The sequence below is a fragment of the Geotrypetes seraphini genome, chromosome 4 (assembly GCF_902459505.1).
Source record: "Geotrypetes seraphini chromosome 4, aGeoSer1.1, whole genome shotgun sequence".
Taxonomy (NCBI): domain Eukaryota; kingdom Metazoa; phylum Chordata; class Amphibia; order Gymnophiona; family Dermophiidae; genus Geotrypetes; species Geotrypetes seraphini.
In genome coordinates, this window is record NC_047087.1 from 13,057,789 (window position 1) to 13,082,931 (window position 25,143).

General features: G+C 46.3%; 1 protein-coding gene across 4 annotated transcripts in view; it reads left to right on the forward strand.

The window, feature by feature from the left end:
* ZCCHC14 (zinc finger CCHC-type containing 14) overlaps positions 1 to 25,143 on the forward strand; it is a 215,938-nt gene that overhangs the window by 59,784 nt on the left and 131,011 nt on the right. For all 4 annotated transcript variants that reach the window (XM_033941595.1, XM_033941594.1, XM_033941597.1 and 1 more), the window contains exon 4: positions 2,333 to 2,404. In XM_033941595.1, the coding sequence (XP_033797486.1) occupies positions 2,333 to 2,404 (72 nt within the window). The remainder of the gene's footprint in view (positions 1 to 2,332; positions 2,405 to 25,143) is intronic.

Genomic DNA, 25,143 nt, shown 5'->3' on the forward strand with positions numbered 1-25,143 from the left:
ATATTCTTTTCTCTAAAGTTCAATATTGCTGTTATGATGAACTTTCAAGCCTTCCATCAGAATTCCTTATAGACAGAGTGCAGCATATATTAATCCCAGATCTCTGCATCTATCAACCTGACGATATTAGAAAATCTTGTAAGATCTCTCAAAAGCAGATTGTAAAGTATGGTGTAAAACGGAGGTCAGGCCGTAACATACATGCACTCCTTCTGTTCAAATTTTAACACACCATATCAAATGCTCTCCACTACATCGCAGGAATAATCCAAAGTTTGAAGAAATCCTCTTTACCTCGATTATAAGTGACATCGTAAACATCCAGATACAAGACTTTAAAACACTCAATGCAGCAGATTAAGCATTCTGAAACCAAAAGTTTTAAACAGAACTTAGCCATAGTCAAAGTCTCAATTTGCTTGAAGATCCGTGTTTATTCATGCTTTCCAACCTCTGCCATCACATTTCCTCATGCTTAATAAACAATGCGCACGACTTTCAGCAAGCACATTTTCATATTGCCGCCCGATGTATCTCACAGCGCCACACTCCATACAGGTCAATCAACAGAAATGCAGGACTAAAAGAAGCAAAGTCCCAGCACTTTGTGCTAATATTATTTCTCCATTCAAATAAAACATAGAGAACATCATATCTTTAAATAGTCAAACCGATGATCAGAATCAGTAACTTTAATTTCCTTATTTGGAAAAGATCACTTATAAAATAACTGCTATAGAATTATTTCTATGCTTCAAGTGATCACGAGCTTGCATCAGAATGCTGAGCTGATTCAAATTTAACTGTAGCCTTACTGAATAGAAATATCCAGCTTTTATAAATTAAATATTTCTTATTCAGTTAAAAATAAATAAAATTATTGAGATAAAAGAAAAAGATGTATAACTCAAAAATCAATCTTATGTAGCCACAGGCGATTCACAGTGATCTAAAAACTCCTTTAACTTTGCTGCATCTTCAAAACTCAAAGTTTTATTTTCATAGGTGACCCACATAATTGCCGGATAAACCAAGCCATATCTAGCTCCCAATGCCCTTAATTGTTGGTGCAGGTCCAACAGCTGTTTTCTTTTAAAAGCCGTCACTTTTGCAAAATCAGGAACAATGTAAATCTTTGAGTCCTGACATTTGAGATTTTTATTTTCTTTAGCCAATTTTATTATTTCAGACACCTGCTGAAATTGGAGCATTTTAAAAATCAATGGCCTTGGTCCTTTCTGACCATTTGATTTTTTTTTTTTTTTATTGGGACCCTGTGTGCCCTTTCCAATTCTAATGGAATTACTTTGAATTGGCAGAATTTTTGGTAAGAAATTCACAAGAAAGGCAATCAGATCGTTCTTCTCAATCCCCTCAGGTAAACCAAGCACTCTCAAATTGCTCCTTCTTTCACGGTTAGATAAATCTTCCAGTTCTTTTTTCAATAGTTCAATTTCTTTATGATCTTTTTTAAACTGCACTGCTTCTGCTTCAGTACGCTCTACTCGCTTCTCCAAATGATCCACCTTAATATCCATTACTTGTAACCTCTTTGTTAAACAAGCCACTTCCTCTTTAACTTCTTTTATATTTTTTGCAGTATCCAGTATTTCTGTATCTCCTGCATAAGATCTTTATTCTCAATTTCTTCCGTTAGCAATAGAATCAGCAAAGGAGATGCCGACTCTAATTTTGATCTTTTCATGCTACCTCATCCAGATCCCGCTGAATTAACTTTACTTTGTTTACCTGAAGCCATTACTTTATACAATAAACTCCTTCAGAGTAACTTTAAACAATTTTTTTTTAAACTTGCAACTCTATAACTAGCCTGACACCACGGAGCTGATCAATCACCCGACCATCTTGGTACGCCTCAAAGCCACGCCCCCCCCTGAAAGTACATTATAATATGGGGAAGGGGGGATGGTATAAAGTTCTATTTAAGGTTTAATCATTAGATAATGTAATATTTATACAAAATTTATGATTAAAATATTTGTGGGAAGGGTGGGTGGGGAGGGAATAAATTTATGTATTTAAGATAATTGAAAAAAATTCAAGTGATGTGTATAAATTTAAATGATGTAATATTGTGTACTTGATGTAAGATGAAAAATGAATAAAGACTTTGGAAAAAGCTGTTAAATGTATTTTCTGCCTTTATTTTTTGATTTACCTTCTATGTATGTGTGTTGTATGTATGTGTACATAGCATATTTAAATATAATTTTTATATATAAATGCAGATAACATTTAGCTTAGATTTCTGGCTTACAGAAGTTATCCTTATAGATCTATTTTCTAAATCATTTTGCATTATTTTCTTAAGGTCTTATGGTCTGATTCATCTCTGGCATTGGTAACCAAGTCATATGCTGAAGTGTCTGAATTTATTTCAAAGGTAAGTGCTTTACAACTCCTTATGTCAAATTCAATCACATAAGGGGTTGAAATCTCAAACACAGGCTTAAGTTGAAGGCCAAATTTTATATTAAGATACTTAGGGCTCCTTTTACTAAGGTGCGCTAGCGTTTTTAGCACACGCAGCAGATTAGCGCACGCTAACCCTGCGCTACGTGGCTAGAAATAAAGCCAGCTCAATGGTGGCGTTAGCGTCTAGCATGCGTGGCATTGTAGCGCGTGCTATTATCCCAGGACAAGCAGGCAGCATATTCTTTACGCATGGGTGACGTCACCGACGGAGCCCTCGGTACGGACCTTTTTGACTAGAAAGTTCTAGTTGGCCGCACCGCGCATGCGCGAGTGCCTTCCCGCCCGACGGAGGAGTACGTGGTCCCCAGTTTCTTCGTTTCCGCGGAGCGAAGAAGACGTGTGTTTTTTCAACTCCGTTGAAATTCTATTTTTGCCTTCCCGCTCGCGCTATTTTTTCGTTTTATTCACCTTCGGGTACTTTTTTCTTTCAGTTTTCAAAAAAAAAACAAAAAAAAAAAACTTTAATTTTTCCCTTTTTTTTTTCGTTCCTGCCCCGGCGGGGCCTGTTGTCACTATCCAGGCCTCGGGGTTTGATTTTGCGGAGGCCGTGTTCCCATTCATGCCCCCGCAGCCGGGTTTTAAGAAGTGCCAGCGGTGTGCACGCCCGATCTCCCTCACTGACCCACACAATTGGTGTTTACAGTGTTTGGGACCGGAGCATCGGGCGGACTCCTGCACCCGCTGTGCCACTCTTAAGAAACGCACTTTGAAGAATCGTCAAATCCAGCAAAATCTACTTTTCGGCACCGGCCCGGCTATGGACTCGACTTCTTCACCTGCGGCACCGTCGAAATCGGCACCGACCACTTCGACACCGCCTGATCCATCATCGGCGCCACCGGCGCCAGGTAAGCCGGCTAAGAAGCCTTCCACCCTTGAGCGCCCTCCCACCTCGGTGGCGACACCAGTCCTTTCGGCTCCACGCCGACCGAAAAAACGCTCCGCCCCGATATCGGTGAGTGCCTCGTCATCGGCCTCCTCATCGCCGGGGCGTAGAGCGACACCCATGGAACCAAAACAGAAAAAAGTGGTTCCGGTGCCACCCCTGGATGACCGCATCGCGGCCATCCTCCAAGATAAGTTGCAGGAACAACTCCAACAGCAACTTCAGCAGCTCTTGCCCTCTATCTTGGCACCGCTGCTTTCGGTACCAGACCGGCCCGAGCCCCGCACTGTCCAACCGGTATCCACTCCATCGGTACCTTTGGACTCCTCCATGCCTATTCTCTCGGCATCGCATCTCCATACCCATGCCGAGAGTCTCGCCTTGGCGACGGCCGATCCTCCTCGGGACCGGACAGGGCACCGGTCTTCCCGTGACCCTGACCGGCACCGTTCTTCCCGGGACCAAGACAGACACAGGTCTTCATCCCCCGGTACCGTCTCGGTACGCTCAGGCAAGTCTCTGTCTAAAACTCACCATACCGAGCCTTCCACTCCGGTCTCCCGACACGCACACACCGATGTCAGAGACCCGGACCTATGGGAAGAATCCCCTCCCGGTACCGAGGAGGACCCATCGTCGTCGGACGAAGAGCCTTCAGCCCCCGATACCACATCTAAGCCTGAGCAATCTTCCTTTTCTAAATTCCTCAGGGAGTTGTCAGGGGCTTTATCTTTGCCTCTAGAGTCTGACTCTAAGAAATCACAAGCTTTCCTGGAGGCATTAGATTTTGATCAACCTCCCAAAGAGTTCCTAAAGTTGCCCGTGCATGACATCCTACGGGAAACTTTTTATAAAAATTGGGAGAACCCACTTACTGCCCCTGGGGCCCCCCGTAAACTGGATAGCCTCTACAGGGTTATACCAATCCCGGGATTTGATAAACCCCAACTGCCCCATGAATCTCTCCTGGTGGAGTCCACTTTAAAAAAGACTCAGGGCTCTAGTGTTTATGCCTCCACCCCTCCTGGCAGAGAGGGCAAAACAATGGACAAGTTTGGCAAGCGACTCTACCAGAATGCCATGCTTGCCAACAGGGCTAACAACTACTCATTCCATTTTTCATTCTACTTAAAACATCTGGTCCTGCAACTCTCCGCCATGCAGAAGTACCTGCCGGAACACAAAGTTCCACTTTTCCAGCAGCATATCTCCAGCCTGCTCCAATTGAGAAAATTTATGGTGCGCTCTATATACGACTCTTTTGAGCTCACCTCCCGTGCATCTGCCATTGCTGTGGCTATGCGCCGCCTGGCCTGGCTCAGGGTCTCTGATTTGGACATTAACCATCAAGACCGACTAGCCAACGCCCCCTGTCTTGGGGATGAATTATTTGGAGAGTCCCTGGATACCACCACGCAGAAACTCTCAGCCCATGAGACCAGATGGGACACTCTCATAAAACCTAAGAAAAAGGCTCCACCTGCTCGTCCTTACAGACCACAGGCCTCATATCAGCGCAGGTTCTCCGCTAGGCCGCTCAATCCACCTTCGCAGCAACCTAGGCGGCCCCGTCAACACCAGCACACCCAGGCTCGTGCCCAGTCTAACCAACCTGCCAAGCCTCTTCCTCCTACCAAACCAACTCAGCCCTTTTGACTCCTCTCTCCAGGGCTTAGCCAGTCTTCCACCCTCATTGCCTCTTCCTCAGCCAATCGGAGGCAGGCTCCACATCTTCCTCAGCCGTTGGGAGGTCATCACATCGGACCAGTGGGTCCTCAACATCATCCGCCACGGCTACTCTCTCAACTTCCAGACTCTCCCACCAGACAATCCTCCCGTAGAGTCTGCTTCTCATTCAACTCAAACTCCCCTCCTCCTGAGGGAGGTCCAATCCCTCCTTCTTCTCAATGCCATCGAAGAAGTGCCTCCGGAACAAAGAGGCCGGGGATTCTACTCCCGTTACTTCCTAGTTCCCAAGAAGACAGGAGACCTCCGTCCCATTCTCGATCTCAGGGACCTCAACAAGTGTCTCATCAAGGAGAAGTTCAGAATGCTCTCCCTTGCCACGCTTTACCCTCTTCTCTCTCAGCACGACTGGCTATGTTCCCTGGACCTCAAAGAGGCCTACACTCGCATCCCAATCAATCCGGCTTCACGTCGCTACCTGCGATTCCAGGTGCACCACCGCCATTATCAGTACAAGGTGCTACCTTTTGGCCTCGCTTCATCACCCAGGGTGTTCACCAAATGCCTCATTGTAGTGGCAGCCTTCCTCAGGTCTCACAACCTCCAGGTGTTCCCCTACTTGGACGATTGGTTAGTGAAAGCACCTACGTCTCCACTTGTGCTACAAGCCACTCATCATACCATATCTCTCCTCCATCTCCTGGGGTTCGAGATCAACTACCCCAAGTCGCATCTGCTTCCCACACAGCGCCTTCAGTTCATTGGAGCAGTTCTCGACACCACACTAATGAGGGCGTTTCTCCCCTCCGACCGCCAACGGACTCTGCTCCACCTTTGTCGTCAGGTGCTCCTTCATCACTCCATTTCTGCCAGACAGATGATGGTCCTCCTGGGACACATGGCCTCGACGGTGCATGTGCTTCCCCTGGCACGACTCCACCTCAGGACACCTCAATGGACTCTGGCCAACCAGTGGTCACAGACCTCGAATCTTCTTTCTCATCCCATCTCTGTGACATCGTCTCTTCAGCGATCTCTACAATGGTGGTTGAACTCCTCAAATCTTTCCAGGGGCCTTCTGTTTCATCTGCCCCCTCATTCCATGATCATCACCACGGATGCCTCCCCTTATGCATGGGGAGCTCACCTGGGAGATCTACGCACCCAAGGTCTTTGGACCCCGCAGGAGCGTCGACATCACATCAATTTCCTAGAACTGAGAGCCATGTTCTACGCTCTCAAGGCCTTCCAGCACCTTCTCTGCCCTCAGGTTCTTCTCCTGTGCACAGACAATCAAGTCGCCATGTACTACATAAACAAGCAAGGCGGCACCGGGTCTCGCCTCCTTTGTCAGGAGGCTCTCCGCATTTGGACCTGGGCCACGGCCCGCAGTCTCTTCCTCAAGGCTGTCTATATCCAGGGCGAACAGAACTCCCTGGCCGACAATCTCAGCCGCATCCTTCAACCTAACGAGTGGACTTTGGATCCTCCCACGCTCCACTCCATCTTTGCTCGCTGGGGCACTCCGCAGGTGGACCTATTTGCAGCTCCTCACAACCATCAGCTGCCCCAGTTCTGCTCCAGACTCTTCTCTCCTCACCGTCTGGTCCCGGATGCATTCCTGCTCGACTGGACGGATCGGTTCCTCTATGCCTTTTCTCCACTACCTCTGATGTTGCGGACTTTATCCAAACTCCGCAGGGACAGGGCCACCATGATTCTCATCACTCCTCGGTGGCCCCGCCAACACTGGTTTCCTCTCCTGCTTCAGCTCAGCGTCAGAGAGCCCATTCCTCTTCCTGTGTTTCCTACTCTACTTACGCAACAGCGTCAGTCTCTGCTGCATCCCAATCTGTCTCCGCTCCACCTGACAGCTTGGTTTCTCTCGGGCTGACCTCTCCAGGAAATCTATCTCAGCTTGTCCGTCTCATTTTGGACGCCTCCAGGAGACCGGCCACCCTCCAATGTTACCATCAGAAGTGGACCAGGTTCTCCTCTTGGTGCCTCCGTCATCATCACAATCCCACCTCTTTAGCGGTGGAAACTGTACTGGACTATTTGCTCTCCCTGTCCAATGCGGGCCTCAAGTCCACCTCAATCAGAGTCCACCTCAGTGCCATCACTGCGTTTCATGAGCCTGTCCTCGGAAAACCTCTCATGGCTCATCCTCTGGTTTCCCGATTCATGAGGGGCCTCTTCAATGTCAACCCACCTCTGAAGCCTCCCCCGGTCGTCTGGGACCTGAATGTGGTTTTATCAGCCCTCATGAAACCTCCTTTTGAGCCTCTTGCCACAACTTCGCTCAAACTTCTAACATGGAAGGTGCTTTTCCTCATTGCCATCACCTCTGCCAGGAGGGTTAGTGAGATGCATGCACTGGTCGCCGATCCACCGTTCACTGTTTTTCACCATGACAAGGTGGTTCTGCGTACCCATCCAAAATTCCTTCCCAAGGTAGTCTCGGCTTTTCACCTCAACCAGTCTATTGTGTTGCCTGTTTTTTTCCCCAAACCTCATTCACATCCTGGGGAACAGGCCTTACACAGTCTTGATTGCAAGCGTGCCCTGGCTTACTATCTTGATCGTACAAGGGCTCACCGCTTGTCCCCTCAGCTCTTCCTGACCTTCGACCCTAATCGTCTAGGTCGACCGGTTTCTAAACGAATGCTATCCAACTGGCTTGCAGCTTGCATCGCGTTCTGTTATGCTCGGGCCGGTCTGTCACTGGACGGTGCTGTCACTGCCCACAGGGTGAGAGCTATGGCCGCTTCTGTGGCTTTCCTCCGTTCCACACCCATTGAGGAAATCTGCAAAGCTGCCACCTGGTCCTCAGTTCATACATTCACTACTCACTACTGTCTGGATACTTTCTCCAGACGGGATGGGCACTTCGGCCAATCTGTACTTCAGAATTTATTTTCCTAATGGCCAACCATCCCTCCTCCCTCTTTGTTAGCTTAGAGGTCACCCATGCGTAAAGAATATGCTGCCTGCTTGTCCTGGGATAAAGCACAGTTACTTACCGTAACAGGTGTTATCCAGGGACAGCAGGCAGATATTCTTACGTCCCACCCTCCTCCCCGGGTTGGCTTCTTAGCTGGCTTATCTTAACTGGGGACCACGCACTCCTCCGTCGGGCGGGAAGGCACTCGCGCACGCGCGGTGCGGCCAACTAGAACTTTCTAGTCAAAAAGGTCCGTACCGAGGGCTCCGTCGGTGACGTCACCCATGCGTAAAGAATATCTGCCTGCTGTCCCTGGATAACACCTGTTACGGTAAGTAAATGTGCTTTCCGTGCGTTAATGCCCTAACGCAGCTTAGTAAAAGGAGCCCTTAGTCTTAATAGAAGTGTAGACACCATTCCAGCGATCCACCGTGTTATTTTCACCTCATAGATTGTACTTAATCCCAGCTTCATTCAAATAGTCATTCTAGGCAAAGGCAGCAGACCGCTTTTGGGGGGGGCAAAAGCTCTGCCAGACCCCGCCCTCATAATAGTACTAATTGTAATACCATTCATTTTTCATATATACACACACAATATAATTTTATTAACGACACATAATGGTTAACCACAAAATTAAACTACACAAAGCACACTGTATGCTTCTCAACATTCATTCCTAACAGAACACCTGGCCTTGGACACACATGCAGAACACAGATAATCTCTATGCAAATACGGTACCACAAACTAAAAGTACTAATATATACAGTCGTATGTGAAAAAATTAGGACACTCCATTAAATATTCAGTTCTTTCATAAGAAAAGTTCACATGTCAGATCTTTTTTTTTTATTTATCTCTGAAAAAGAAAGTGATTGCAGAAACACTGGCCAGACGGAATTCATTAATAGACTTTTGATACCATATACTCTATCACATCTTCTTCGATCCTCTGATCAAAATCTATTAGCAATCCCATCCTTGAACTATATAAATACTAGAAGAAATACATTCTGTAGACACCCCAACCCTTTGGAACTCAGCACCGAATGTATTAAGAGAGATAACGAACCTCGAGAAATTCAAGTCATCTCTTAACAACAGTGTCCTTTTAAAGATTTTTAAACTTTTTAGTTCATTTGCATTGGACCATCTTGTCATAACCCCGCCCTCTTGTTCTTTTCCTTGTATCTTTTCTTTTCTTTAACATTATTGTAGTTCTTCCCTCTTTTCCATTTGTACCTGTTTGTCCAGTGGTGCCTATTGTTTTTTGTTTGTTTGTTTGTTAATTAGGTTTTTATTACATTACATTAGTGATTTCTATTCCGCCAATACCTTGCGGTTCAAGGCGGATTACATAAAAGTTTTCAGAAATTACATAAAAGTTTACAGGAATAACGTAATAGATGTCGTAAGAGTTACATATGAATTACCAAAGAGTTGTCGAGCTCTTAAGGTGATAAATGTTTGGGTAATAAGAATTATTACCAGAGAGTTGTCAAGATCTTTAAGGTGGTAAGTGTTGGGTAAATAGAGACATTTAGCATTAGTTGGGTAGTTGGGGGCATATTAGAGTATATTAAGGGTATAGAGTGGGTAGGTGGGGTTTGGGTAGGAACTGAAATTATCTGTAGCACCCTAATTTTTTATTGTATAACCACTTTGAAATAAATGATAAGATGGTATATCAAATCAATAATAAACTTGGTAAACAAAAATTTTCTTTGATTTACTCATGAACAAAAGATATCCACAAAAATGTGTATTCTAACTGAGGAATAAATTTAGGACACTCCCCACATATCCTCCCACTTAAAGTGGCTCAAATCACACACTGGTGTGTCACATCAGTTGCACATGATTAGAACATCGTTACTTAGCATTTTAAAGGAGGTTTTCCCTACTTAATCCCCAGACATTTAGTTTGGTGTGCTCATGATTACTGTGATGAGAGTGAACACCATGGTGAGATCAAAAGAGCTGTCTAAAGCCTTCAGAAAGAAGATTGTAGCAGCTTATAAGTCTGGTAAGGGATTTAAAAAGATCTTGAAAAAATGTGACATTAGCTATTCCACGGTCTGGAAAATAGTGTACAAATGGAGGACTTTCCAAACAATTTCCAACATGTCCAGGTCATCTAAGCAAGTTGACCCCCAGAGCAGATCGCAAGATGCTAAAAGTCTCCAAAAACCCTAAAATGTCATCACAGGACCTACAACAGGCTCTTGCTACTGTTGATGTGAAAGTGCATGCCTCTACATTCAGAAAGAGACTTCACAAATTTAACTTGCATGGGAGGTGTGCAAGGAGGAAACCTTTGCTCTCTAAGAAAAACATCAAGGCCAGACTGAAGTTTGCCAGAGAGAACATAGACAAACACCAGGTTTTCTGGAATAGTGTTCTATGGACAGATGAGTCTAAAATTGAATTATTTGGACACCAGAAAAAAGGACATGTTTGGCGTACACCAAATACAGCATTCCAGGAAAAGAACCTTATACCAACTGTGAAGCATAGAGGTGGAAGTGTCATGGTTTGGGGATGCTTTGCTGCAGCAGGACCTGGCCAGCTCACCATCACAGAATCCACCATGAATTCTACCGTGTATCGGAGGGTGATTGAGGAACATGTGAGACCATCTGTAAGAAAATTAAAGCTGAAGCGGAACTGGACCCTGAATAACGACAATGAACCAAAACATACCAGTAAATCCACCAAGAACTGGCTGAAAACTAAGAAATGGAGAGTCCTGGAGTGGCCAAGTCAAAGCCTGAATCTTAATCCCATTGAGATGCTGTGGGGTGATTTGAAACAGGCTGTACATGCAAGAAACCCCTCAAACATCTCACAGCTAAAAGAATTCTGCATTGAGGAGTGGGCCAAACTTTCCTCAGACCGATGTCAGAGACTGGTAGATGGCTACAAGAAGCGTCTCACTGCAGTTATTTCAGCCAAAGGGGGTAACACTAGCTTTTTATGGTGTAGGATGTCCTAACTTATTCCTCAGTTAAAATACACATTTTTGTGGATATCTTTTGTTCATGAGTAAATCAAGGAAAATTTTTGTTGTTTACCTGCAATTACATCACTTTCTTTTCCAGAGATAAATAAAAAAGATTTGACATCGTTATGTGAACATTCTTAAAAAAGAACTGAATATTTCATGGGGTGTCCTAATTTTTTCACATCACTGTACAAACGAAACCCTAAATATGCAATGCCAGAGAAATAGAAACAAATGTATTTCTTCCTGAACAGTGCAAAATATAGACAGTAGATGTAAATTCTCAGAGCTGACACAATTCAATCACTAAATTGAAAATAAAATCATTTCCCCTGCTTTTGTTGTCTGGTGATTTTGTTTTTCAAACCATCTTTTCCCAGTCTCTGGTTACACTTCCTTCTGTCTGTGCTCTTAACTGTGTATCCAGGGCGACCGTATCTATTTGCTGTTTTTCTCTCAATTTTCTGCCATCCATCCATCTTTAGCATTAACTTTTAACATTTCAATTTTCTTCCATTTTTCTGCTTTCTTCTCAAAATCTACTTTTCCATGTCTTCCCTTCCTATCTATCCCATGTGTACCATCTCCTCCCTCTTTCTTCTCCCTTATTACCATCTATCCATAAGAAGCATTTTTTCTTATCTCTTCCCTGCTGTGCACCATATCATACCTCTCCCATGGTCAGATAACTCTTGTCTTCCCCCTTTCCCCCCTGATATGGTCTGGCATCTTTCTCGTCTCCCATGGTCTGGTATCTCTCTCTTTTCTCCTTCTACTCCTCTTCCCAAGGTCTAACATCTCTCTCCTCCTCTCATTTCTGCGGTCTGGCATCTCTCTCTCCCCTCCTTTCCTTCCATTCCAGTGGTCTGGCATCTCTCTCTCCTTCCCATTCCAGTGATCTGGCATCTCTCTCTTCCCTCCTTCCATCATCCTTCTCCAGAATCTGACATTCTCCCTTAGTTGAGTCCTCTTCTCCCTCCCAGTGTAACATTTCTCCCTTCCTCCTCTCCATCACTATCATGTCCAACAATTCTCCCTCTTCCCCATGTATACCATCTCTTTATCCCAGGACAAGCAGGCAGGTATTCTCACTAGTGGGTGATGTCATCCGACAGAGCCCCGATACGGACATCTTGCAAGCATGTCTTGCTTGAAGAAACTCAGAAGTTTCGAGATGCCCGCACCGCGCATGCGCCAGTGCCTTCCCGCCCGATGTACCGGGCGCGTCTCCTCAGTTCTTTTCTTTCCGCGGAGCTGAGAAGTTCTCTTCAATTCTGCGCTGACTGAAATTTCAGTATTTTGCCTTCTTTCCCCGCGTTTTATTGTTTTACTTACTTTCTTTGACTTTTATTTCTATTTAAAAAAAAAAAAAAAAAAAAAAAAAGTTACAATTATTTCGTCCGGCGGTTCGGCCGGGCCGGCCTCGTGGCTGCGACCTAGCTCCTTCGACCTAGCAACGTCACTTTTCCGGCCTATGTCCCGGCCTATCACCGGTTTTAAAAAGTGCAGCAAGTGCCAGCGTGCGATTTCGTTGACGGACCCACACCGGCGCTGTCTTCAGTGTCTTGGTCCAGAACACGTTCCGAAATCGTGCCGGCCTTGTTCCACGCTCACAGCGCGCTCTTTTAAACGGCGCTGCTTACTTTGGGAGTCCATGTTTAAGATGGAGTCTTCTAAGGAGCCATCTGCTTCGACCTCGACAGATGTTTCACCGGTCTGTTCGAAGCCTGCATCTGCGACTCATGCATCGAGCATCGTGAAGCCAGCATCGTTCACACCGGCTTCTGCATCGAGTTCAGCATCGGTTCCTGCTCCCGTCTCCTCGGTTCAGGTACCGCCTTCCACTGTTCCTCCCGTGGTCATAAAAGTGCCCAAAGCTACCAAGCAGAAGCACTCGACCACGAAGGAACGCGATGACCGTGCAGGAGGACCCCCTTTCGGTGCGGATCCCTCCATATCGGCATCGCTTAAATCCCTGCTCGAAGCTCAATTTGTTGAGCTCATGCGGACGATGGGACCGAGGCTTATCGCTAATATTCAGAGCGATACTACGGTCCCGGTCCCGGAGAGCGGTCCGCCCCCTCCTCCTCCTCCTCGTCGTTCGATTTCCCTGCTCGACGAGGGGGAGCGGCGGAGGGCGGCGGAACCCACTAGGCGGGCTTCCCTTTCTGACATGCCGCCTTTAGAGCCCATTACACCTCCACGTCACCAGGGTACTACATCTGCCCCTGATAATCGGAGTCCTGGGCATACTGCATCGCAGGAGGAGTTCTTTCGCACTCCATACCAGACTTGGGTGGCACTGCGTGAGTCGGCATCGTTGCCTCCCATGCGCTCCACTGCATCGAGTCCAATCCATTCCTTCGAGGCTTCAAGGGATCGATCGATGCCTCGAAGATCACGTTCCCCATCCCGGCATCGGGAGGGGCATCGATCTCGACATTCTTCTAGACACTCCTCGCGTCATTCAGAGGTGTCTCCACAGAAGAAAATGCAGCGTATGGGATACTCATCTTCAGATTTATCCCAGCCAGAGGGACCGGAGTATGAAGAACCATCTACCTCATACTCTCCATGCCGCTCCCAGCTCTCCCTGGAACCGGAGGCTTCCACGTCTTCTAGTCCGTCTCGCCGGCCGGCCTTGGCGGACCAACTTTCCTTTTCATCCTTTCTCAGACAGATGGCGGATGACTTGGATGTGACCTTAGATACTGGGTCGAAGTACTCTAAGGAGTATCTGGACACCATGCATTTACCTCATCCTCCGGCGGAGACACTTCGGCTTCCCCTGCATAAGTTACTTGACCAGACTCTCATGCGGTGTTTGGAGACACCGTATTCCATACCTGCGGTACCTAGCAAGTTGGATGCTCGATACCGCATCGTGCACCACAAGGGGTTTGAGGGAGCTCAACTCTCTCATCAGTCCCTCCTAGTCGAGTCTTCCCTTAAACGTTCGCACCCCTCCCAAGTCTACGCTTCCGTGCCTCCTGGCAGGGAAGGGAGAACGATGGATAAGTTTGGTAGACGTATCTATCAAAATTCAATGATGGCGACTCGAGTACTCAATTACAATTTTTTCTTCTCGTCCTATTTGGATTTTTTCTTGCCGGTACTCCGCAAGTTCACACCTTTCATCGATGCTGAGGCTCGGTTTGAGTTTGAGGAGGTGGTGGCGACCCTGTCCCAGTTGCGCCTCCAATTGATGCAATCCTCCTATGATGCTTTCGAGCTCTCGGCTCGTGCTGCGGCCTGCTCGGTCGCCATGCGTCGACTGGCTTGGCTTCGCACCATTGATATGGATCCGAATCTCCAAGACAGACTTGCAAATGTGCCTTGTGCGGGAGCGGATCTCTTCGATGAGTCTGTCGAGACTGTTACTAAAAAACTGTCAGACCACGAAAAATCTTTCCAGTCTATCATGAGGCCTAAGCCTAAACCACAACAGTCTCGTCCTTCTAGACCGCCTATAATCTACCAAAGGCGTTATCAACCGAGGCAGGCCCCTCCTGCGAGACAGCCTGCAAAGCGACAGCCGCCTCAGAAGACTCAGCAAAAGCCTCAGATGCCGGCTGCTCCCAAGGCTACTCAGCCTTTTTGACTCTCCTCCAGGGAGCATAACCGATCTCGTTCTGCCTACCCCATTTTTTCCCATAGGGGGTCGTCTCCATCATTTTTGTCATCGATGGGAGGCGATCACCACGGACCTCTGGGTCCTTTCCATCGTAAGAGAGGGATACTCTCTTCATTTCCAACGGGTCCCCCCGGACCATCCTCCAAGAGAGTATCCTTCCAACTCCACACAGACCGCTCTTCTTCTCCAGGAAGCTCAGGCTTTGCTCCGGCTTCGGGCCGTCGAGCCGGTACCGGTGGATCAACAAAACCAGGGGTTTTACTCCCGGTACTTCCTGGTCCCGAAGAAGACGGGCGATCTGCGTCCCATTTTGGACCTTCGGGTCCTCAACAAGTTTTTGGTCAGGGAACGGTTCCGCATGCTGACCCTTGCCTCTCTTTATCCCCTAATCGAGCAGAACGATTGGTTATGCTCTCTGGATCTCAAGGAGGCCTACACTCACATCCCGATTCATCCGGCCTCCCGAAAGTTCCTCAGATTCCGGGTGGGACATCTGCATCTGCAGTATCGAGTGCTTCCCTTCGGCCTATCTTCGTCGCCCAGAGTCTTCACGAAGTGTCTGGTAGTGGTGGCCGCTGCACTCCGGAACATGGGTCTCCAGGTGTTCCCATACCTCGACGACTGGCTCATCAAGGCCCCGTCCGCTCCCAAGGTCATTTCGGCGACCTTGACTACCATTTGTTTTCTGCAGAGCTTGGGCTTCGAGATCAACTTTCCAAAGTCCCATCTTCAGCCCACCCAGTCTCTCCCCTTCATAGGGGCTGTCCTGGATACCATTCAACTTCGAGCATTCCTTCCTCCTCCACGCTTACATGCTCTCCTTCTACTCTGCCAGTCAGTGTCTTCTCGCCAATCCATCTCAGCGAGACACATGATGGTCCTTTTAGGCCACATGGCATCTACAGTTCATGTGACGCCTTTTGCCAGACTACATCTCAGGATCCCTCAATGGACTCTGGCATCTCAGTGGACTCAGGTGTCCGACCCGTTATCTCGTCACATTGTGGTCACTCCTGCTCTACGGCAGTCTCTTCTCTGGTGGATGACCTCTTCGAATCTATCCAGAGGTTTGCTGTTTCATTCTCCTCCCCATCAGAAAGTTCTAACGACCGATTCATCGAACTATGCATGGGGGGCCCATCTGGATGGTCTTCGCACTCAGGGGTTCTGGACCAGTGCGGAACGACTCCATCAAATCAATCTTCTGGAGCTCAGGGCCATCTTCAATGCTCTCCAAGCTTTTCAACATCTGCTTCACGACATGGTGGTCCTTATTCGCACAGACAATCAGGTCGCCATGTATTATGTCAACAAACAAGGGGGCACGGGCTCGGCCCCTCTTTGTCAGGAAGCTCTTCGAGTCTGGGATTGGGCGGTTCGCCACAACACCTTCCTCAGAGCAGTCTACATTCAGGGGAAGGACAACGTCTTGGCAGACAAATTGAGTCGTCTACTTCAACCTCACGAATGGACGCTCCACTCCGACCCCCTTCATCAGATCTTTGCTCAGTGGGGGACACCTCAGATAGACCTCTTTGCAGCCCCCCACAACTTCAAGCTGCCTCAATTTTGCTCCAGGATCTACACTCCTCATCGCCTAGAGGCAGATGCTTTTCTGCTGGATTGGAGCAAACGTTTCCTATATGCGTTTCCTCCTTTTCCTCTCATTCAAAAGACTCTAGTCAAATTGAGATTAGACCATGCCACCATGATTCTGATTGCTCCTCGGTGGCCCAGACAACCTTGGTTCTCCCTTCTACTTCAACTCAGCAGCAGGGAGCCAGTACTTCTTCCAGTGTTTCCTTCACTACTCACTCAACATCAAGGTTCACTACTTCATCCCAATCTGCAGTCCCTCCACCTGACAGCTTGGTTCCTTTCAACATAACTCCTCACCAGTTCTCTCAAGCAGTGAGGGAGGTCTTGGAGGCTTCCAGGAAGCCTGCTACTCGACAATGCTATTCCCAAAAATGGACTAGATTCTCTTCCTGGTGTATTTCCAATGCCACGGAACCTCAGCGAGCTTCCCTATCTTCTGTATTGGATTATCTTCTACACCTGTCCCAGTCTGGCCTCAAGTCTACCTCTATACGAGTTCACCTGAGTGCTATTGCGGCTTTCCATCAGCCTCTACAAGGGAAACCTCTGTCTGCTCATCCTGTGGTTTCCAAATTTATGAAAGGACTTTTTCATGTCAACCCTCCTCTCAAACCTCCTCCTGTGGTTTGGGATCTCAATGTTGTCCTGTCTCATCTTATGAAGCCTCCGTTTGAACCTCTCAACACGGCTCCACTCAAGTATCTCACCTGGAAGGTGGTTTTTCTAGTGGCCCTCACGTCAGCTCGTCGGGTCAGTGAGCTTCAGGCCCTAGTGGCGGATCCACCTTTCACAGTATTCCATCATGACAAGGTGGTTCTCCGTACTCATCCAAAATTCTTACCTAAAGTGGTCTCTGAATTTCACATCAACCAATCCATCGTGCTTCCGGTGTTCTTTCCAAAGCCTCATTCTCATCCTGGGGAATCTGCTTTGCACACTCTGGACTGTAAACGTGCTCTAGCTTTCTACTTGGATCGCACAAAGCCACACAGAACTGCTCCTCAACTTTTCGTCTCCTTTGATCCAAACAAGTTGGGACGACCGGTATCGAAGCGCACCATCTCCAACTGGATGGCGGCTTGTATCTCTTCCTGCTATGCCCAGGCTGGATTATCCCTTCCCTGTAAGGTCACAGCCCATAAGGTCAGAGCAATGGCAGCCTCTGTAGCCTTCCTCAGATCGACACCGATTGAGGAGATTTGTAAGGCTGCCACTTGGTCCTCGGTTCATACATTCACCTCTCATTATTGTCTGGATACTTTCTCCAGACGGGATGGACAGTTTGGCCAAACAGTATTACAAAATTTGTTCTCTTAAGTTGCCAACTCTCCCACCATCCCATTGGGGTTAGCTTGGAGGTCACCCACTAGTGAGAATACCTGCCTGCTTGTCCTGGGATAAAGCAATGTTACTTACCGTAACAGTTGTTATCCAGGGACAGCAGGCAGCTATTCTCACGTCCCACCCACCTCCCCTGGGTTGGCTTCTCAGGCTAGCTACCTGAACTGAGGAGACGCGCCCGGTACATCGGGCGGGAAGGCACTGGCGCATGCGCGGTGCGGGCATCTCGAAACTTCTGAGTTTCTTCAAGCAAGACATGCTTGCAAGATGTCCGTATCGGGGCTCTGTCGGATGACATCACCCACTAGTGAGAATAGCTGCCTGCTGTCCCTGGATAACAACTGTTACGGTAAGTAACATTGCTTTCCCTCCCACTCCACACACCTATGTCCAAGAATTTTCTTTTTCTCTTCCCTTGCCCACCAGCAGCATCTCTTTCCCTCCCTTCCTAACCCCCAACCCATGCAGCCTCTGTCCTTCCCTCATGCCCTCCCCTCAGCTGGATCCTATGGTATGACCTGCTCCAGTTCAGACTCCCCCACCTACCACCTCCCTGCTGCTGGAATTTAAAATCTTTAGGTAGCCAATGGCACAATGAAGCCAGCCTTCCCTGGAAGTGTTCTTTTTGCAGCACTTCCTCTTCCCATATAGGCAGGACGCTGCAGAAAGAACAATTTCGGGACAGGCCGACAGCAGGAGGCTGGCTTCTTTGTGCTGTTGGCTGCTCGAAGATTTTAAATTTCAGCGGTGGGGAGGTGGTAGGTGAGGGAGTCAGGACTCAAGGAGGTTCCTGGAGAGGGTTTCACTACAGTGTATTGTCAGGTGCACAGTTACCATGGGCCACATAAAACGACCAGCCCATTAACCAAATCCAGCTTATGGGCCAATTTCCCTTGGCCCGTTTACTGCTGCTGCCTCTCTTCTTGGCTCCTGCCCTCCCATGGCCTTTTAGCTTGTTTTATCTCTAGCTGTGACAGCATTAATTTATAAACACTACCTTTTTGTTGGCCTTGAGTCCTCCTGCGTCCCATCCCCATCAGAAACAGAAAGTTGAGTAGGAAACAGGATGGCTTTGGAATTGGCAAAAGATTCCATTTTGTTAATTGCCACAACTGCTGGAGGTAAAAGCAAGTTGAAGGACCATGGGGTGGGGTAGGGTATAGAGGTCAGGGAAGAGAGTGTTCTGGACCACAAGGGATGGAGGGGAGAGAGCAGACGAGATACTGTACCATGGGGGTGGAGGGGAAATGCCGTACACTGACCCCTCTATATCAGTGGTCCACAGACTGTTGCCCCAAAGCTTTAACAAGACAAGAGGAAGGGAGGTGGGGGAATCCTGCTCATCAAACTTCTCAACACCATTGTATCCTGAAAGGTCCCCAGTAGGTTTGGGGTCTCCTCATTCAACTCAAACCCTGTTTTGGACTTTAGTAGTTAATAGTTCCCACAGATTGGATTACCTAGGTATAAGACAGTAGGTCACTATTGGTGCAGTTTTGAAATATTACAAAACTTATTTGGAAGGGCCTGAAAAAAAAATATTTGTGGTGCACAAGAGGCCATGTCTACCTACAGGGTGAGGCAAAAGTAGCCCCTAGAAGGATTTATTTTGCTGTTTTCTTAGCAACTGTTTGGAATTTCAACCTGAAATTTTGCAGCTTTGTTATTTCTATCTATGTTTATGTGCCGAATAGAATAAGATTATCTTCAAATATGGCAAAGTTTTATACTTAACATTACCACCAAAGGTTTTCATGCGTTCAAAAATGTTTACATTGTGAAATTACCATTGTTTGGGGGGAAAAAAGGGGGCATCTGCTTACCTTTAATAACATCACAATAATGTAGACAATAATGTAGACATTTGTCTGGGGAGCAATATTGGAAGGCTATCGCAAGCTCCACTCAAAGCCTCAAACAATCATCAAACTCAAGGAAGTATTGCAGATCTGGGACAGCCGGCCACAGGAACTGATCAACAAGGCTTTTAATAACTTTACAAAACAACTGAAGGCATGTGTTTAAAGCTGGAGAGTGAGCACTTTGAGCATTCACAGTGACTGTGAAATTATTATTATTATTATTATTTTTTTAATTCTTTATTTAAACATTTGACAATCTTTACAAGTCAAACATGAAAAAATACTATGTAAATGAAATACAAAAGCCCAAATTATTCAAAAGGTATCTCCTTAATTCAAAGCATAGTTAGTCCTCTATAATCTTGGGGACGTAGCTAGAGTATAACTGAAATTAAACATAGGCAATCAAATAATAAGAAAATAGAGAAAAGTGGCCTGACAGCTCATGAGCAATTATTTCCCTGAGCTATCTTAGAAACAGCAAATTTCAAGTAGTAGATATTAGTTGCTCTCTGGCCGAAATAAATTTAGACAACTTATGTGGTTCATAAAAAAACATCTATCATCCTTACATTTTAACACACACTTGCAGGGGTATTTTAGAACAAAGGTTGCCCCCAACTGGATTGCCCAGGGCCTCAAAATGAGAAATTGCTTCCTTCTCTTCTGGGTAGACCGAGAAACATCTGGATACATTCTTAAAGTGTTCATCAGGAAAGGTACATCCTTATGTTTAAAAAACATCTTAAGCATCCATTCCCTTTCGGAGTCAATAGCAAACTGTACAATCAATGTAGCTGAAACCTGTAGCTTGGAATCCGACCTCTCAAGGAAATTAGTCAGATCCAGACTATCAGCATACACATTCTGCAGGTCAGGATTTTGAGGTTTAGCAATCGTAGGAAGGTAAAAAAAATTTGAGAGAAGTGGGTATGATGTCTCGGACACTTTCAGAATTTCATTCATAGCTTTTAAACATTGCTAAGGGTGGTATAGGATGAACTTTAGGAAAATTAATAATCTGGAGATTACATCTCCTGATATAATTTTCCATCATTTCTTGCTTAAAGTGCAAACTAGTACTGTCCTTAGCCCAAGTTAGAGCTTGTACTTCCAAAGATTTTATCTTAACCTCAAAGTCACTAGTTTTAGACTCTAAACATGTTACCTTGGTCTCAAGTTCCAAATTTTCTGAAAGTGCAGTGGTGCATTTTGTGGAAAGTTGGTGAATTTGGTTCCCGAGAGAAGTTTGCATGGCAGAAATAGCATCCCAAATTGTTTCCATCATGAAGACCTTAGGCCTCTGTAAGGGAGCAGCTTCTGCTCCAGAGCTTCCTGCAGCTCCCTCAATACCTTGAGCTGCCTCAGTTGTAGAAAAAGCTCCTTGAGTTTGCTGTCCTCTTGTCACCTGCTGGAAAGTTATTTTCTCCTCTTGCTTCCTTCTGGAGTGGGTCCTCCCGCTCCGTGGTGCTAGCAAGAAGGACTCCCGGGCCGGCACATCTAGGAAAGTCTCTCCTGTCGCACCAGGACAGCTGGGCGGACTACGCTCTTCGGAGGAAAGAGTGACGCCCTCGAAGGAGAGATTTCGCCAGCCGTGGATACCTCCGAACTCTGTGCAGTAGAGCTGCGTTCCACAAAGGTGTCCATCAGGCCTGACCGTGGAACAGTTTCATCTGGAAAAACCTGGAGCTTAGACTTTCTTTTTACCATTGGGTAAAGTGAAAATTCAAATGCAGGTATGATAACGTCCTTGGAAAGGCATCAGGCTGCCATCTTAGTTTCGCTCTGCCCCATATCTGACTTTCTGACACATTGTTAAATATATCATTTGAATGACATTATTTTACTGTTTTATCTTGACCCCTTTAAAGTGCAAAATTCACTAGGGAGTAATGCTAAAATACAATAATGACACGGGGAAAAAATTTGTCCTTCACTGCCCCGTCCCTGCAACTACTGTCCCCGCAGCATCATACAAGCCTCAGTACTGCAATATTTAGCTTATTCCTTCCTTATAAATCAAAGTTCTCGCTGCTGAACTAGAGAAAGAGATGTTAATCTGGCAGGACTGTTCAGAGATTCAGCAGGGGCAAGAGACAGCAAATCTCAGGCTTTCAGTCCTTACCAGCCCTTAACAAAGCACAGTGAAGCCAGGACAGGTCCGAGCTCCCCCAGATAGGGGGCAGATTGTCATCTTTTTGATCAGTCTGGTCTCAGATTGGTGCAGACCAGTGGGTTCTAGATGTCCAGCAGGGGTACAAAATCAAGTTCTTTGCCCCCCCCCCCCTTCCAGACTGCTTTGTAAATTCTCTGGCCAACCAGAGCGAGGCCTTTTCGGGTTATGGTGTAAAGGCTACTGGATCTTCAGGCCACAGAACTGGTTCTGGACACAGACTCGGGCAGATACTCCACATATTGTGCCAAAGAAAGGCTCAGATGACTGGAGGCCAATTCTGGACCTCAATTCAGGCAATACGGCACTGAAGGTACCACACTTCTGCTTGCAGACCGTAGAGTCAGTCATAGTGGCAGTAGCACCGGGGGGAATTTCTTGCCTCCCTTGGTTTGATGGAGGCCTATCTTCACATTCCCATCTTCGCAGCCCACAGAAGGTACTTGGCAATTTCATGTGCTGGAGCAGCATTTCCAGTTCTCCAAGCTCCCCTTCGGCCTAGCCAGGGCACCTTTACCAAGGGGGGCTGGGACGGAATTTAAAGGTGCTGAGGGGTATGTAAAAGTGATGATTGATTGGGGGGGGGGCTTGAGATGGAATTTAAAGGTGCTGGGGGGCTGGGACAGAATTTAAAGGTGTTGGATATAAGTATACAGTTTGGTTCAGAATGAGGTTTTTTCTTATTTTCCTTCTCTAAATCTGGGGTGCATCTTATGGAGCGAAAAATAGGGTAGTTAGTTTTATTTCCTATCCTCCCCAGAGAGCTCAGAACAGGTTACAGTATAACATTACATAGGGTTACAACCTCTCCAACCCCACACAGGCTTTGAGGTGTAAACAAAATAAAGACTTTTCCTCTTCTTTTAGGTCCTAGCTCACGCTTGCTGTCTAATCTGGGTAGATTATTCAAAATTCTATCAGAGTTGTTCCAAATTTACAATGCAAAAATTCTTCACTGGATCAATTCTATCATATTTCCTTTTTTTTTTTTTTTTGTATCATGTTTTATTGAGGTCAACCAAAGCAACAAAATTCATACAGGAAATACAAATGCAACCGGGAAATACAGATGCAAACAAATGCAAGCGGCTGGGAAGAATGCAAAAACAATACAGGACAAACAGCTGCACCAGTAGAGAGCACAGTACTGGCATAAAGGTTACATGGTGTACAGTCGAAAAACTAAAGAACAACAAAAATGCCATAAGAAACCTAAACCAAAACCCAAGGAATGAGAAGCCAGCCCCCCCCCCTCCCCCCCGGAGCACATAAAAGACAAAAACTAGTAGAATGATCAATAAATGGGACATATTTCTATATATGTGTCCTCAAAATAATCTGCTTTGGCATCTGCTTCAGCAGGAAAGTTCATCAGCAAATCAATGGGAACAAAAGATAAAGCAGGAAGCATTTGAATTTGTAAAACAAATTCAGCATCATTTGAATATTTCTGTTGAAGACCTGCCATTTGTACTTTACGGAAAACATTTTGACACACACAAAATAAGCATCCATTGACATAAATGTTTGGAAGAACAGATTCATAGCTACTCTTTCGAAATCGTAAACAACTGATAACAGCTGAAAATTAGGACAAAAAGTTTCTAATTTCATTCGAAATCAAATGTAAGTTTCTTGACACTTATTTGGTAGCAATGCATAAACTAATGGAAAACATGGACCCTAAAAAAAAGTGTGCAAAGTATAAAGTGAAAAAATATCTGGAGAAACCTTAAAGGTTCCAGTAAATGTAGATTTTGCTTTGTTGAAAAAATTTGAATTATTTAAATTCATTAGGAATTTGAAGAAATCTTAAATCCTTCAGCTGACGTGGTGCTGTTCCTTGGCGCTTTTGTTTCAAGAAATTAATGCATGGCAAACTAACCAATGCAGCTAAAGAAACTTGATTAAAAGAATCATAAATTATAATTTGTGTTGATTCGTGAGTGTTTTCATCCGGTAGTTGATTATTATGAACTACAGTCAAACCTCGGTTTACCAGTACCGCGGTTTACGAGTGTTTTGCAAGATGAGCAAAACATTTTGTAAAATCTGCGACTCGTAAACCGAGCTTGACTCACTATACGAGCATGTCCCAAAGTAAGAGTGTCCAACCTGCTGCCCCGTGCGGCCCGCTTGAGGATAATGCGTTTGTTCCCTCTGCCGCCCCTGGATGATTGCCTTCTTGGCAGCTCCCTCCTCCTTGCGGTGTTCACTCGGGGCAGCGGGCGGCAGCTCCTGCATGCCTCCAGCTGGCCTGGAGACGTTCCCTCTGACGTTGCGACGTCAGCAAGGAGGAGGGAGCCGGCAAGAAGGCAATCATCCAGGGAAGGCAGAAGGAGGGCTTCTGGGTCGACCGCGGGGGGGCATGCAGGAGCTGCCGCCCGTGGCCCCAAGCGAACACCACAGCAAGGAGGAGGAAGCCAGCAAGAAGGCAATCATCCAGGGGCAGCAGAAGGAGGACTTCTGGGTTGGCCGCGGGAGACACATGAGAACCGCTACCCGCAGCTTTAAACGAGCACTGTGGCAAGAAGGAGGAGAAAGCCGGCATGAAGATAGGCACCCACGGCACAAAACGAATGAAAAAGAAGTTTGGTTTGTTCGGCTGTGGAAAGTGCCCCAGAGCCCCAGTTCTGTTATGTTTATGTCGGTTGCTGGCAGCCGTAGCAACAAATCGTCTGAGTTTCCATTATATCCTATGGGGAACTTTGCTTTGATAAACGAGCATTTTGGATTACGAGCATGCTCCTGGAACGGATTATGCTCGTAAACCAAGGTACCACTGTACTTTTAAAACTTCTGAGCAAGTGGCTTCAGGCAGATGAGAATGATTACCTTTCACGATTACTACTGAATCATCTGTCACGTGAGCTCTGGCCTTGCATATGTTCCACTTCTCACAAACCCAGCTGAATCTGCTTCGCGATTGTAAGCACAACCGTCAAAAATTAGCTTCTGGTTTTTACGCTTGATGTGACTAAATTAGGCCATATTAATACCGGACAAGACTGAAACACAGTTAAAAAAAAAAAAAAAAAAGAATAAAGGATATTAACTAAAGGAAAGAGAGAACCATTACAAAGCTGTGTTTTTATCATCCTAGCAATCGTAGGTAGCAGAACCACTGCTCTTGCCACCCAGTGTTCCCTCTAAGCGGGCGGGTGTTGTGAGCAAACTTTTTTCACTGTGAGCTAAAAATATCGGGCGCCAGCAAGTTATGAGCCAAATAAATATGTTGCTTTCTACCACAGAACTTCCTTACGTTTGTATGGAATCTATCCCCTTTCAACTTTAGAGAGTGCCCTCTCGTTCTCCCTGCCTTAGCTACTAAGTCTATTCCCTTCAGTACCTTGAATGTTTCTATCATGTCCCCTCTCAATCTCCTCTGCTCAAGGGAGAAGAGGCCCAGTTTCTCTAATCTTTCGCTGTACGGCAACTCCTCCAGCCCCTTAACCATTTTAGTTGCTCTTCTCTGGATCCTTTCGAGTAGTACCGTGTCCTTCTTAAAGTACCAG